Consider the following 16,857-nt stretch of genomic DNA (forward strand, 5'->3'; position numbering starts at 1 on the left):
TGTCACACACCTCTTCACTACCTAGACTTACCTCTTTGGTGACGATAGGCAATAACAATGCCAAGTTACAGAATTTCCAAGCCTCCCGAGATTCCCCAAGATCAACATAACACTAGAAATGAAAAGAAACATTGATATTAAAAGCAGCCCACATTTACTGCAATGTGTTCAGAGTGGTCTCTAAGCACTTTAAGTGATCTCTGCCTTACCTTGGCCACATACATATAGTTGGACACAGAATACCCAGGTTGCAATTCTTCAGTCTGAAATAAGAGAAAGCAGACGAGGATAACAGCAATGTTACAACAAGAACACCAGTCGTAAAGAAAAGGGGCACTTCAACAAATCAGACCTAGTAACCAAACTGCCCCAACACTTGGCTGTTTCATGTTTGAATACTGTTCTTGGTTTAAGTATCTTTGTATAGGAACAGCCTTTAAAGGAAGCTATTAAAGTGGATTGACATTTCTATTTATGGTCACCAAGCATCTACAGCAACTAGGTTATATCTGTCCTCATTTGTTTTTTAAGAACAAAAACAACAGGCAACATCCTTTCCTGAGACAGGTCCTATACATACCACAGTCTGTTTAGGAAAATGGGAGTAGGGCATGGCTCTCAGCCCATGGCAAGCATCTTCTACTAGATTAAGACTTGGTTGCTTATGGGCACATCACATGACTTCAATAACCCCTGGAATCTACCACATGCAGTGCTTTTAAAGGAAATATAGGATCCACGAGACTGCTGGCCCAAGGAGAAGGCACTATTAGTGTGTCCGTCTCTATTTGTTCACCCACAGTTCCTAATCTCTCGGGGATAAGAATTCCTGTACAGTTAGGGTAGCAAACTAGTGCTCTTCTAAGGACCCAAGTCAGTCTTTGCCTCTGAGCCACCTTTTGCTGAGGTGGCTAGACATGTAAGCTCCCAACCAAACTCCAGTCCCCAGCCTGGAGGAACGCACAACTTAAGGGAGGACTTTAAACAAAGAGAAAACTAGAGATTCAGTTATTTACAACATTTCAAAAGGCAACTTTCTCCTTTCTAATTTTATTCTCGGCTTCAGTCACATTCTCCAGGAGTGCCACCATCCACGGTCATCTTATCAGATGACTCATTGAATATAGAAACAGAAGCAATTAATATTTTGTAAGTAACACCTATAATGGGGATTTTTTTCTATACTTTTCCCCTTCCTGGAACCACAGATGAACCTTTATGTTAGTACACGTAGATCAACTGCACTGGTCCTGAAAGCTGTATTTCAAAGTATGGATTTACTATCATTAAATTAAGGCTTTCCATTAGACCCTTACATTGTTCTCAACTTTTACTGTCGAAGAACACACTTGTGTATGTCTGTGGGAGAGCCTAAGACTGACAGTGAACAGTGTATAATAGCCTCGGCATGGGAGAGAGTACAGAGCAGAGGAACAGATCAGAGGAAGTTGTTTCTTCAGCCCGGCTAGGGGTCTGGATGTGCTATTGAGCCTGTAGAGTAAAAGGGCCAGGTAAGGCAACCACGGTGCTGACGGGCTCTGGTTGACCAGATGTTTCTCTTCCCTAATCACTTCTGCCTCAATATTTCTCATTTGGTAAGAATCTGTGAGTTATTCCAAGAATGACTCAGACTAGTCACTCAACTGCTCCCTTCTTGTCTTAGCTCTGAGAAAACCTCATCTGGATAACCTCCACTCATGTGTTCTTCTCCTTCATCCCCTGCTCCAAACAACAAGATAACTGGAATGTGTGTAAGGACCTTCACCGGTGGGGCATTTCTCATCTGGGAACTGGAAATCCCACATGTGTCAGGTTTGTGAGCTGACAGGAAGCATTGTTTAATTGGTTTCAGAGTAAGGCAGAGTCGAGGTGAATAGGAAGTCACACAGAAGCTGGATACACTACACGCTTAGCCATGTGCAATACTGCATTCAATTGTTCAAAGTTGTATCAGCAAAGCACTTACACATGACAGACAAACACACCTTAAGGAAGTTATGCAAAGCTTCATGAACTGTTGAAGATGGTATTTCCCCAAATAGAGTAGCAGCCATTTTTTTCTCAATCCAGCTGAGTTTTGAGACCTACACATGGAAAGGAATATTACTCTTAGAAATGGATGATGTCTCTCCAGTTAGTTACATGTGTAAGCACATATGTACTTATGTGCATATACATACAACAGATGTTGATGAACATACTTGTAAGAAAGATATCAGTATGTAGTGGCCAGCCTGCCTCTGCTACTCCCGCCTACTTCATGCTGTCCTCCCGAGTCAGCGCTTTCTTAGGTACATCGGATACGTAGCATGATTCTTAGTGTGGAGGGAGTGCAGGGTTGAGCAGACTCATTCACTAGTCGGGCACCTGAGAGGCTCTCTGTAGATGGTCCTACACCCATGCACACACACACAGCACTAAGGGAGCTCGGTGGGTTTAAAGAACAGGAGCATTTCAAGTTTGGAGGAAGAGTGGTAGGAAAGACAGAAGAGAAAGTGGAGAGGAAGGGATGGGGTGGATTTGAACAAAGCAAGCAGGTATGAGTTGCTCAGATAATAAATTATAGTAATCAAATCCAGTTTCATATTGCCATTTGCTTTATTTTTTTATTTTCCACAAATATGAATGTTGGGCGTGTATCATATTTTAGAAATGCTCAAGGCACTCAAAGGCACTGTTGAAGGTCATGTTCTCTCAGAGAGTCAAGCATTTTCTCAACCTACTTTTAAATTTCTTTCTTTTTAAAAGAGAGAAAAACAACAAAACAAAACCCCAAAAAAAACAACGAGCAAAAAGTGAAAGCAAACAAACCAATGGAACAGGACTGCTGGGCTAGAGGTGGCCCTGCGGTGGAGCACTTGTGAGTGTGCACAAGGCGACGGGCTTAGTCCTTGGTGCTGACAACGCTATGTGCCTTCCTACGCAGGTCTATTTATCAATTTGCTCAAGTTTGCTTTTTAAAAGCTTTGTAAAAAGTGTATCGCACCATTTATTTCCTTTTGTGATTTTTTTCACCTAACATTACTTTAATCTGGTTGATGACATAATTGAAGTTCTGTCACTCAAACACATTATTAAATGTGGAGTTTAATATGTTTATTATGTGCTTTACATATGAAGTTTTTGAATTCTTGATCCTTTAATTATCAAAAAAAAAAAAGGCAGGTTAGGGGCTGGGAAGATGGTTTGCTATGCAAACATAAGACCCTGTGCCTAGTGACCAGCACTCAAGTAAAAGGTAAGGGGCTCGACCCTTGACTGAGCTCAGCAATGGGCTAAGGGTTTGGATGGGGTAAGACATTCCTGAACATTGCTGCCCAGCCAGCCTAGAATCGGTGAGCTCCAGATTCAGAGGGGGGGGGGAGGAGGGAGAGGGAGAGGGAGAGGGAGAGGGAGAGGGAGAGGGAGAGGGAGAGGGAGAGGGAGAGGGAGAGGGAGAGGGAGAGGGAGAGGGAGAGGGAGATCTTGTCTCAAAAGATAAGGTGGTGAGTTACTGAGGAAGACATCTGATGTCAACCTCTGGTCCCACAAGCACATGCACACATATGCACACATACACTACCACTCACGCCCCGCTGAGAAGCATGTGAAGTCTACCAGGATCTTTTCAATTTGCAAATATATGCATATTTGCATATTTTGGTCAGTTTTTATTTTTATAGGTTTGAGGCTGCCATTAGGAGCATAGTAAGTTACAAATTCTTTTATAGTTAATTGAGCTTTTAGTTTTGTATGGCTACACTTTGTAGCTTTACAAATAATTGTACTTTAAAATAGATTTAATGGGTTTATATTTATATAATTCAAATTAAATTATATTTATATTTAAGAAACAAAACTCATAAAATGTACACGTGGCATACAGTGGGTCTCCAGTAGAGATAGCCTCTTCCTTCTCTTCAGTCCTAGCCCCTTAATGAGAAGGTGCCTGCTTTTGCTCGCTCTCATTTCCTTACAGACTGTAGCTAGCGGGGCTGCACCTTTTTCATGCACCTCTTCAGACATGTTTTTCTATTCTGCAACTCTTCTGTAAGCTAATGTATTATTCAAGACACTGGGCCTTAGGCTGATCAGCTGCCTGTATCTGAGCTATTTCAATGTTTCGTATCCCATCAAGGTGGGTTCCAGTATCATGTTTGAAGATATTCTGGGGGACTGCAGGTCAGTGGTGAAGCACTTGCCTAGAATGTGGAAGGTGGTTCTGAGTTCGATCCCTAGTAGTATAGACTGGAATTTTAAAGAAGAAAAGAAAAGGAAGGGGGCGGGTATTTTACAGCCAAAACCAAAGTCATTGTCTGGCCAATAACTTCACACATAATTTATGCTCAATAATGCTGGTTAATAAAAATAGATATTTCCAAAGAACCATGGTTGGAATGCTTGGACACAAAACATGTGTGATAGCTGACTTCAACCTGCGGGAGCCCAAAGTATATTCTATGGAAAGATAAGAACTGCACACACACACACACACACACACACACACACACACACACACACAAACACACACACCTAAATACACAAAGTGTAAGCTTATAAATGATAGCATATTATAATTTAAAATTAATATTCAATTTTAAAACATGTATCATACACTAAAAACTAACTTTACAATGCTCACTCTAGTGTGCAGTAGGCTGTTGAAAATGTATCTAGTGCCCACGTGGCATTCAAGTAAGGGTTGTAAGCCAAGACAGTAACTTACAGTATAACAATATCTTCCCTTGAGGTAATATAAAACGGGTTCTTCAGGCAAAAGCTGGATGGCTATATCTAGATGCTTCTGAAAAAAAAAATTCACAGAAAAGTCACCTAGTTTCAGACACGGCTGAACAAAGCCCAGGGAACCCAGTTGTCTCCCACGGTCTCAGCGACTTCCCCATCCCACGCCATGAACACAGTTAAGCCTCAGCGATAATCCATCAAATCTCCTGCCCGTGGAACTGAAGCTGCGACTGAGCCTTCGGGAGGCCATGCTTAAGTGTGCTCAGTGCCTCAGAGAAACTAGCATACATCACATCCAATGTCTCTCGGTCCAAGACTTCCCCAGTGAAGATAGAACCCAGAAGCAAGTTTCTTTACCAGATGGCATGAAGCGGGATTGAGCGTAAGGATACCAGCAGCTCGGAAGAGACCAGGGATCCACACCCACCTCAACCTCCCTCGGGCACCGTCACAGTGAATACCGGAAGCTGGAGTTTAGGGAAGAGCCGTTTTCTTCCACCACAATTACTGAGTCAGACTGATTTGTCAGTGGGTTACGAAAATTAACAGTAAAAGTACATGGTTGTGCAGGCAAACTGCTGTGTTTGCTCATTCCCCGCGGTAACCTTGAACTTTAGGCTAGACCCTTTGTTTTTAATTTCTGGCCCCGAAGGCAGGCAGTGGTTCTCAACCTGTGGGTCACGATCCCAAAAGGGGTTTCATAGCCAATATCCTGCCTCTCAGATATTTACCTTACAGTTAATGGCAGTATCAAAACGACAGCTCACCACTACATGATGAATGAGCGTATTAAAGGATCGCAGCATTGAGAAGGTTGGGAAACACTGTGAGTAGAGACTGCTGATTCCTCTCAGTTGTATTTTATGATGCCAGTGAGCTCATGACCAAAAGGCTAATCTTCCATCTTCGGAGGGAAAAAGGTCTCACTCCTCTACGTGGGTACCATCTTGTACCATCTTGGATAATATTTACCCTCCTCCCCAAATGATTTGATTGCTTTTGTTACAAATTAGCTATTTCGTATTCTGTTGTCTAAACATCAAAATAAAGCCCTGGTGTTCAACATGCTGAGTAATCTCATAGTTGTTAGTGAAATGAAGCTATACCTTGAATAGATGTCCACAGTTAATTTTATTTTGCAAGCCCTCAAACTCAGATACATAACCACACAAAAGTGCATACCTGGAAAGAGAAAAACAAAACAAAACAAAACAGTGGCTGTCATGTCAAATTTTCACCAAACGCCACTATCATATAACACTTAAAACATGTGTCTAAAGCACTTACTTAATGTTTAACAGAAGCATCAATAGAGATGCAAGGGCCCGACAAGTAGATATTCGACATTAATGTGAACCCGGCTTCTGGAAGCATTAACGGGGTATAGGACACTGTCTGTGCCCTACCCATGGTGAGAGAAAACAAGTTACAGAATGTGATGTGATTTGAACAATGCCTGGCAGGTAGGGCTTAGCCAATGCCAGATGCCATTATTAGGTGCTGGGCTCTCAGAAAGAGTCGAATCTTGTACTAAATTAGGCAACAAAATGTTAACAGATTTATAAAATTTAAAGCATATTAAAACCAGTAGTTAAAGACCATTGCCACTTAAAAAATTTCCTGACTTCCTTAAATGTCACTGAAAAAACTATCACGATTAAAATCAAATAAAACTGAGGATAATCTTACAACACACTTCAAGAAAAATTCTCCATTTCTCTCAATTTTATCTGGAAAGAGCACATTAGTACAAGAGTGGATTCATCCTGCGGCTAACTGATACCCCCATCCCCACTGGTTATTTGACTGTAGATTTGACACAATGTTTCTTCAGCACCTGGCTTATTTACTTTAAAAGTTGAGGATACACTGTTTTTCACACCTGTTTCTGTCTGTGCAAGTCTCCAGAGGATATCAGAATGCTGCTGCCTGAGGCAAAATACACACATTTAACTATGTTACGAGCGTGATGACAGTCTTATATTGTTATAAAAACCCAGCTCGGGATATGGTTTTTGATGCTATTTTAATCATTTCCCTGAAAGAGCATACCTTCTAAGTACAAAAATGACTGGACAATTTCTTATTACTGTTACATGGGAGACAAAAGACAAGTGACAGAAGTCAGCCACTAACCACAATCAGTGAAACTCCCCTTTCAGCGGTGACTGCTCTTTACAGCCAATGAATGGAACCCACCACAGTAGAGGCAGGAAGAACAATCAAGTCAGCCTATGAGAAATCACCCGAGAACCTAGAGCAAGGCAGATCACTACCCAAATGCTTTAAAGGAGACTGGATTTTGTTCCTCTGAACCCAGAGGTTGGATATTAAGAGAGCAGAGCAGTCCTAACCCCTTCATGGAATCTGTGCTTGTTGCCTACAGGTCCCAGGGTCACTGCTGCATCCAGGTTGGTGCAAGTGCAGAGCCTGGAAGTCCCGACGTGTTGCTTCTCAGTTTTACCCGCTCCTCTAACTCTGACTGGGTGTTTTTGTGTCTCTCTATAAAATGTGTTCATGATATCACACATAAGCTGGCAGGATTTTGGCTGGTAGTGTACTGACTCTTTGGACCATATTGGGAAAACGGACATCTTGACAGTTCTGGGCTATGCCCCTCCAGCAGGAACTAGCTCTCCATTTAGGTAGTTCTCAATATCACTATGAGTTTTGCGGCTTGTCTCATAGAGAACTTGTACATATTCTGTAGGTATTTTAAAACCTACATGTTGGCGTTGTGGGGGGGGGGTCATGTTAACGCCAATGGCAATGTATTTTAATTTCAAATTTCAATTGCGTATTTCTAGTATATGTAAACGTGTCTGAGTTCTGTACACTAAATTGGTATCCTGCAACCTTGTGTTGATGTAAATTCTAGCAGTGTAAAGGCTGTCGCATCTTCAGCAAACGAGTTCTTCCTTCTTGGTCCGTCTCTCTCACATCCTTCTGCGCATTTTCCATAAGTCTCAGAAGAACTAGAAGGGCGGTGGTGTGAGGGGCTCCCCTACCCTGCCTCACCTCCCATGCTTGCGTGGCAGGAAAGCAACTCTCTCACACCAGGAATGGTGTTAACCACAGCTGCTCTGGGCTTAGCTTCTGCTAAGCTGAGGAAGTTCCCACTCTCCTAGTTTTTGAGAGGCTTGGTTTGCTTTACTTTCCACGAGTAATAGTTGTCTGCCCACTGTGCTTCTCTGCATCTATTGATGTCAGCACAGTCTTTCTCCCTCTTTGGTTTGTTAATGTTCTAACTGATTTTTACCTGTCAAACCAGCCTCTCAAAAGCCCAGGAGAGAACCCACATGGTTACTGTTGCTTTTCCTACATTGCTGAGATTCAGTTTGCTACTACATTTTAAAATGAGTTCTATACCTACAGTCATGAAAGATACTATCCGGAAGGCTTCTAGTGACATTTTCATCTTGGTTTAGATGTACCATAGTGCTGGGATACATAGAGGAGCTCTGGGAGAGCATGCAGGAATGTGGCGTGTTTTCTTCCTTAAATATGTGATAGAATTACCTGTGGACCCTTGTATTTCCGACTATTATTTATCCCATGTCTTTAACAAACAAAGGCCTAAGTTGACTGCTTATTCAACAATTCAATATTTTTGAAATGCTAAAATTCTGCTGCATCATTCCCTCCAAAGACTTCTAGACTATGGGGTATTTTCAATCCTTCTACGTTACTGTGAGTGAAGAGAAAGGACGAAGAAATTCCATGGAGTATTAACATTAGAGGAAGTATTATTTTCCTTTCAAATAATATGTCCCTAGAGACTTAGGATATGCATGTTCTGTTCTGAAATCTGTCTTGAGTCTGAAACATTATTTGTTTTCCTGTGTCATAAACTCCAAGGCCACTTGTTCACTTTCTCCCAAAGGTTCATCACTTCTTATAATTAACTCTATGCTATTTTTATAGTGTTCATTTTAAAATGTAATTTAATATTTTATTTTCTTAATTTATTTTTATTTTTCTTAAATTTTATTTCTCAAACTCAAGTCTGATGGGAATCCTGAAGAAGTTACTTACACTATGGTGAATTACCTCCATCTAGAGGTTATTTGAAGTATTGTTGCTTTCACAAGACTTGATTTTATACACACACACACACACACACACACACACACACACCACACACGAACATGCACATACGCACACATATACACACACATACACACACATATACACTCACACACATACACACACATAGACACACACAAACACACACATACACACACATGCACACACATGTACACACACTCACACACATGCACACACACTCACACACATACACACACTCACACACATACACACATACACACACATACACACACAGTCACACACACATACACAAACACACACATACACACACATGCACACACACTCACACACATACACACACATGCACACACACACATGCATTTGCATTGATGTTGAATATACTCTTAATAAGGGTCTGTCATATGATCTCAATGACGTCTAACACTACCCCACTCCTCTCTTGCCTATCTGTGATTCAGCACTACTACTGCACACAGTAGGGATCAGAGGCAGCCTCTGAGAATAGAGGGATGGCTGAAAAGGTTGGAATGCAACATCTAAGTTCTGTTTCTGCTTTTCTACTCATTGTGTGGCTCTGCTTACTTATCAGCACACACACACATATGAACACACACTCTCACACACATATGCACACATGCACACACAAACACACATGCACACACATACACACACATACAGCTTTGTTTCTGTATTTAGACAACAGAAATAGACTGTTGTGTGACTCACATGCTATAAGGTGTGTAGTTATAACTCAAACAGTAGAGCACAACAGAGTGTGACTCCCGTGGAAGGTATTTTTATAACTACAGCCAAACCTATTCGGCCAACATATTATGAATACATTTTATTCTCTTGATCCCAGAGTATTTTAGGTTGGTATGCTGAGGGCAATCTTATAAAATGCTCTGTAGCCTTGAAATTCCAGTAGGGAGGATCATTCCCAGCTGACCTGTGACCCCAGCTACCCAATAAACATCTGCTTTGCAAAAGTGATGGGTGGATTATCCTTCATACCAAAGTCCACCATTCTTGTTGACTGAATGAGAAAAGCTTTACTAATGCCTTGATTTACCCTGAGAGACTTCAGAAGAAAAAGATTTTCCTTCAACATTGGGAGGGCTAGCTATGAAGTCAGTTTACCTAAATCCACGAGTTGTTTCACAAGTCAAAGCCTAAGATTCTCTTTCATCACCACTGCAAGTTTGAATATTTGATTTAATGAAGGCCTTTCTAATGAGTAGATAGATTAAGAGGAAATGTTAAACTGACGTTAAAATTAATTAAATTTCCATCAATTGAATTGATCTTAACATTAAAAAGTTAAAAATTGATACTGAATAAAAAAATCACACAAAACAATTGGACTATTACTTTGTGATGATAAAACTTAGTCTGGGAATTGAGTCCTGATGTCATAATCAAGGCATTACATTTACAACAAAAAGGGAGAGGGTGGAGAGGAGGTTAAGGGAAGGCAGAGTTGGCGACACACTGAGGGAGATTTCAGCCCCGGCTACCTTAGCAAGCCAGGGCTCAGGTACTTACAGAGCCCTCAGAGAAGGTTTCTCTGAAAACTAAGAACTCACACTGATAAAGGTCCTCCCTGAGGACAGTGTATAATTTCTTCTAATGTGATTGATTCCTCATGGGTCCAGAGGACTGCGGGACAGAGGGAGAGCACAGAAAGGCAACGAGGAGAAGGGAGAGGAAGAGGAAGGGAAGGAAAGGCCACGGAAGGAGGAGAGAAAGTCAGAGTGAAGGGGGACACAGTGCTTGTTTTGCACCCTGATCTGGGTAACCAGGTCCCACAGAACCCCAGTTTCAAAGGAGCTAAGAGAGGCTAGCTTTCTCAGTACAAACTCATGTCAAGTACTCCTCTAAGTGAAGGAACAGAAGTGCTTTAACACGCATGTCAAGTTTAAAGGATACAAGGTGATCTAGGCAAAGTAAGTAGAGATATAAAATCCAAGACTCCTATACATTACAGTCATCTTTTAAGTCCGCAACCCCCTTTCGTCCAGGCTTAACTGAAGCAGCAACGTGAGCACTGCCTTACCACTCACTCTGAGAGTCGCCTCTTCAAGGGGCTGCCAGAAGCATGCTGAGGAGTGAGTCACATGTTCTAGCTCCTAAAGTTCATCTCACATTTTGGCGTGTGTTTCTTAGAAATTGGAGTACACAAAAACTACTGTTTTTTTGTTCAAGAAGTTTAAGCAAGTCCTCGCGAATGGAGCGCCCCCTGCTGACGGCAGAATAAACAGACAGTTCTGCTCTCGGGGAGCATGGGAACAGTGAAAAGATAGCTGTTTCAGATAGATTTTGCCTAGGGATATTCCTAAAGAAACAAAATAACCCCAGAGAGGGTAAATTTATGGAACGCTACTGTGGTGGCTTGATTATGCTTGGCCCAGGGAGCGGCACTATTTGGAGGTGTGGTCTTGTAGGCCTAGGTAGTCTTGTTGGAGGAAGTATGTCAAGTGGGCAGGCGCTTTAAGACCCTCATCCTAGCTGCCTGGAAGCCAGGCTTCTGCTAGCAGTCTTCAGATGAAGATGTAGAACTCTCAGCTCCTCCTGCACCATGCCTGCCTGGATGCTGCCATGTTCCCACCTTGATGATGATGGACTGAACCTCTGAACCTGTAAGCCAGCCCCAGTTAAATGTTGTCTTTATAAGAGTTGCCTTGGTCATGGTGTCTGTTCACAGCAGTAAAACCCCATCTAAGACACCTACATTCAAGAAATGACCATAAGCTGATTTTCTGCTGTATCCAGGGTAACTGTATATTCACACAGCCGTGAGTGGTGGCAGCAACAACTAAGAATCTAAAAATGTAAAACCGAACACAAATAAAAAGACAGATAATTTAAAAACAATATGCTCCTTTTATTTTTCTTTTCTCTTTTTCAATGTAGAAGGGGGACATCTCCATTAAAAAAAAAAAAAAAGGAAAAGCAAACAGAACCATGAAGTGGTTTTCCGCCTTTGCTCCAAAGTTCCCCATGCTACGCCCACCCAAGCCTTCCTTATTCGAAAACTGATTTCCCTTGACCTGTGGAATTGTTTCCCGTGACTCATCAGGGTAAAGAACACACCATCCACGCTTCCAAACTTTGGAGCATTTGTTCCACATTTTGCTTAGAAACATGTCATAACTTTTAATATATGTTTTCAAAAAACTGGTATATTTAATTAAAGTATAGTTTACCTTCAAAGACACGAGACTTGTTAGGTTCCCAGAACTACTCACATTTCAGACATAACCTAATGAGAAATCCGTGAGAACAAACGTAACAGTAACAGTTGCCGCACTATACCCACTATCGTTTTCTGTGAGCGGGCATGGCTGGCCAGCTCAGTGCAGTAACTGTGTTCTTTAAAACTACTCCCCCTGGAGCAGAGAGATGATGTGCATGTGTACCGGGAAGTTAGGGCTACAGGGGACCCCCACGTGCTTACCACAGATGGCAGTGTCCATTCATAGGCGCTCTGGTAATAGCTCTCTCTCCTAAAGTTTTTCCTGAAAGACAAAGAGACTCAAGTTTAGTGTCATAGGAGTGGGTTGGAAATGGAGTCTCCAACCAAGCCAGTCGCTCCTAAGTAGGGTCCTGAGGTAGAAAGTGTCCTCCCCTCTTGTTCTTAGAGGAGGACACTTGCCCCTGGGGTCACTTAACTTACTCTGGGGGTCCGTCCTGATGATCTGTGTTTTACCAGCTTCCAAGGACTGTGACATGCTCAAATTTAAGACCCACTGGATGAACTGATTTAAGCCAGGACAAAGAAAGTTTCTTACAAATAACGTAAACACATTATTTACTTGTAATCAATTCAAACATCATTTTCTGAAAGCTTATTAGCTGTCGTAGTGTGTGAACATCTGGGGAAGTCCATGACTTCTGGGGCCCACAGACTTCAGTGTACAGCAGATCCATAAGCAGGTAACTTGACTGAAAAGGATGATATCAAAGGAGGACAGTGTGTGTGAGGGGGTGGGAGGGGCCAAGGAGCTTGGCCTGCTCATTCACAAGAACGGGTTCAGGGAATAAATGGAGCCCTTCGATTATTATCCTCAGTTTATCAGCAAGGGTATCTTTATTGTTTGACACTACTAAAACATAGGAGATTGTTAAAGATTTTAAGTAAATTCGGACTGTCACTACAGTTCAAATTTGTTGTTTCCTGAATTAAAGAGTAATTAAAGAGTGATTTGAAATTGAGGTGAATATTAACAGGGTGGTGGTGGCATATGCCTTTAGTCCCAGCACACAGGAGACAATCAGGCAGATCTCTGTAGATGTTAGGCCATCCTGGTCTACACAATGAAGTCAGGGCAGAACGTCTGCTGATGAGATAAAGCCAATCGCAAGGGCAGTCTAAATCCAAAATGACACATTGTTTTCCTTAAAGGTTCTATGTAAGTTTCTGCTTAATAATAGGTAGAAATGTCCTTAGTAATTCAAAAGATAAAGTATTTCAATCTTAATTTTATATAAAGAGAAATGGGAATATAGGTATGTTTATCCACATAAGATATATTTATAATTTCAGTTTAAAAGATAATGCTTTTTCTGTTGCCAAAAAAGCATTCACCCCCCTAGGAAAGATCTACTCTGCTAATCAATGTAGGGTCCCAGAGGTAGGGTTAGGGAAAGGCTGTTTGCTTTTATCTTCCCAGGAGAAGAAAAGCACCCAACTAAGGAATCCAAAGACCATTGGTGAGAACAAAAATAATACTGTTAAGCTTATTAACTGTATTGCATGTTAATTTTCAGCTTGGAAATACAGAACACAAGTGCCTTTTGTCTGAGGAGATAAATAAATCAAATAAATACTTGATCTATTATTATTAGAGACAATGTGATATTGTTTTAAATGTAAAAAGACAAGGGTTTAATGCCAACTAAGGTCTAAATGTGATATCACATCATTTTACACAACTAGATAGACAGACAATGATATAGTTTGAAAGTGTTTGGAATGGGGACTTGCTATCCATTGTTAAGTAGGGTGTCAGTGCTGCTCTAAACAGCCAGCCAGTCTCCTTGGAAAGTGGGGTTCCACGGGAGAACTGATGGCAACTCAGGCTAGCGTGAAATACATAACCCAGGCCAAGCCCTCCGAGCGCGTACATGGAGGTGGAAAGGAGCTTAAATAAAGTTGGACACTGGGAAGAATATTACATTAAAAGAGAAAAATGGAAGGCTAGACACATCCACATAAAGAGAAATCTCCAAAGAATGGAAGAGATAAAAATTGATATAAATGCTTTCAAGGGTACATAGATACTAAATAAATACATTCATGCCCTTGATTCCCATACTTGGGAAACAGACAGAGACAGACAGGCTCCTTGTGAGATTGAGGCCAGTCTGATCTGCAGAACAAATCAGAGTCACCCTAGGCTGCACAGAGAAACCCTTTTCATTAGGTAATAATAAATGTATGCCACTGTAAAGGAGGGTATTTGGATTCCAGACAATCATTTAGAATTATCAAAATGAAAAGGATTGTATGCTCAGTGTAATGGTGATATTACACATTTCTTTGAGAGGGGTCAAAATGGACAAAATGGAGTGGACCTGGCTAAAAACAGGGCTGCTAGATTGGATTGGAGACTTTAACATAAAAGGGGAAAGGCTTTGGAGTCCACCCAAACTGATAAAAATCAGATCGAGAGAAGGAGACCTCCAGAAGATCTTGGCATCAGAAAGAAAGAAGAAAATCAAAAGGACAAAATAAACCAGTAGTGTACAATGCTAAGCTCTCTAGTTGAAACAACTCTGAAACTGACTTCAGCTAGAGCTTCAGCTTAGCATGGCCACTAAATCTTGTTGGCTACAGTATTTTTATGACTTATTTATTACATGCCATCCTTTTGGATGGCGTGAATGGAGTCTTATATTGCAGTGTGGTCCTCTAGTTCAACTAGTTCAGAAAGAAAGACAGACGGAGAGGAGAAAGTCATCTTTGGCTAAACTGTGTGCCTTGCACATCCCATACATTGTTGGTACTGAACTATGCATTACTTGTAAGGAATTATGTTTTCAGAAAATGGCAACCAAGGAAACAGCATTAATAAGATCAACCCTGGAGAATGCTTGGACACCTGATCCTGCCTCAGATTGCATCGATGCCATTCCTCAAGAGACTTGCTTTCAAAACAGCTTCAGGGAGAGCTGCTGACCCCAGATGACCTTGGTTTGTCCAACCTTACAGACTGACCCATCTAGGACTTCACTTAAGCCTGAACTTTCTCAGCACATAGAGACTGGACAACAAATGATGCCAGCTGCTTTCTTTTGACTTAACCATTTTTCCAATTTCCTTTGAGCACACCCAAAGGAATTCTTTGCCCCAAGTCAGCAGGAAGCAACTTCGGGAAGTCATGGTCCCATTCCCTTAAGATGGGGTGGATAGTTTGGGTCATTTTATGAGTTTTAGGTATATTCTCAATTAAGGGGATGGTTATACATAGTTATGGTCTTGGACAGGGAAGAAACAAAATAAAGAGCTTAGACTCAGGGATTTTTATCTTTCCTCTTCTCTGTCCTTTCTTTCTAAGGTAAAGGGGAGGGAATTGACAAGAACAAGGGGAAACAGAATTATCATACTCAGATAATATTTATTCCTTTTCAGATCACTGATGGAGACTAGGGAGTCACAGTCTTACTATGAGCATAGGATGTTTAGGATTTGAGAAGAAGATGATTTTAGGATGGTAATACAAATTAGGATAGAAATTGATTTAGATACAAAACTTTGAACTCATCAAGATAGGATAGATGGTAGAATACTTTACCTAAATTGTCAAATATAAACAGACTGGCTTTTAAATTTAACTTTTACCTAATCATTTTCATTATTGTTTTCTAATTGTTCCACTGTATGTTGCTAATTATTATAAGAGAAAGAGCCTTTTTATTTAGTCAAAAAGGGGGAATTGTTGAGGTCTGGTGTGTTGCTGTGTATTGTAATGCTAAATTCTGTATGTGAAGGTCTAGTTACTTCAAGTCGACTGAATTCTCACATATGCTACCTTTTGTTGTGTAAACCTTGCTTGTTAATTTACAACTATTGGTTAATTAAGATGCCTACAGTCTGTAGCTGAACAGGAGAGGTAGGCAGGGCTTCAGTTCTTGGGCTTGGGTTCAGAAGAGAGACCAGAGGAGAGGAAGAAGAGGAGGAAGGAGGAAGGAGGAAGGCGCCATGGGGCAGGTGGATTGTGAGCGCATAGCCATGAGGGCTGGCCTGTTAGAGTAGGAGGGGCTAAGAAGGAGCATGGAAAGTGATATCTCGAGGTTACTGACAGGGAAGTAAACAAACCAGCATACAGGGTTGACACCTGCCTAGCTCTAATGCTTTAAGGCTTGTTATAAATAAAAAGATTTTGTATTTTTTTTTAATTTGGGAACTAAATGATCTAAGGTTGGGTAGAAGTCCCCAAGTAATATTTACTGGAGAACTGAATTGTGTTGCTAGTCATTGGTCCTTTCTCTAAGTTATTTCTCTAGTGTGGCACTGTCCTACTCACGTGTCCCTTGTTGCACTTCTCTTCACACCTTGCCACACTTTATTTTAACACTGTTCCCCGACACTAACACGTTTAGTTAATTTCTTAAATGTACAAATAAGAGTGATCCTTTTTGCTTTACTTCAGTATGTGAATAAATTTCTTCTGTGTGAATGAAAATAGTGCCCTCTTCTTGTGATATGGTAAATTTTCTTTGTAAGTGTAAATCTCATTTTGACCCCATGCACCACTCTGGCTGCTAGATCTCCTTCCTGTTCACCATCTCGTACACTAACTCCTGTTCTAGCTTCATTTTGTGGCTGGCTTGTAGCTGCATGCTTACCTAGCTTTCTTGTTCAGTCCTGAACTATCTGCCCAGGGATTGGCACTACCCATAGTGGGCTGGGCCCTCCTACACTGATTATCAACAAGGACAATCCCCACAGACAAGCTCACAAACCAACTGATCTAGTAAATCCCTCAGCTGAGATCCCTTCTCAGACAACTGTAAGCTTCGTCAAGTTGACAGTTAAAGCTAAGAAGGACAACTCACTTG

The 16,857-nt window shown here is 41.3% G+C and overlaps 1 protein-coding gene across 30 annotated transcripts in view; it reads right to left on the reverse strand.

Moving 5' to 3' along the window:
- Window positions 1-16,857, reverse strand: part of Rmdn2 (regulator of microtubule dynamics 2) — a 70,595-nt gene that overhangs the window by 11,650 nt on the left and 42,088 nt on the right. For all 30 annotated transcript variants that reach the window (XM_087553001.1, XM_087553006.1, XM_087553008.1 and 27 more), the window contains 6 exons: window positions 12,251-12,311; window positions 5,832-5,907; window positions 4,706-4,783; window positions 1,986-2,084; window positions 210-263; window positions 32-112 (listed from right to left, as the gene is read on the reverse strand). In XM_087553001.1, coding sequence (XP_087409127.1) covers window positions 32-112; window positions 210-263; window positions 1,986-2,084; window positions 4,706-4,783; window positions 5,832-5,907; window positions 12,251-12,311 — 449 coding nt within the window. The remainder of the gene's footprint in view (window positions 1-31; window positions 113-209; window positions 264-1,985; window positions 2,085-4,705; window positions 4,784-5,831; window positions 5,908-12,250; window positions 12,312-16,857) is intronic.

The sequence above is a fragment of the Rattus norvegicus genome, chromosome 6, assembly GCF_021556685.1.
Source record: "Rattus norvegicus strain SHRSP/BbbUtx chromosome 6, alternate assembly SHRSP_T2T, whole genome shotgun sequence".
Taxonomy (NCBI): Eukaryota; Metazoa; Chordata; class Mammalia; order Rodentia; family Muridae; genus Rattus; species Rattus norvegicus.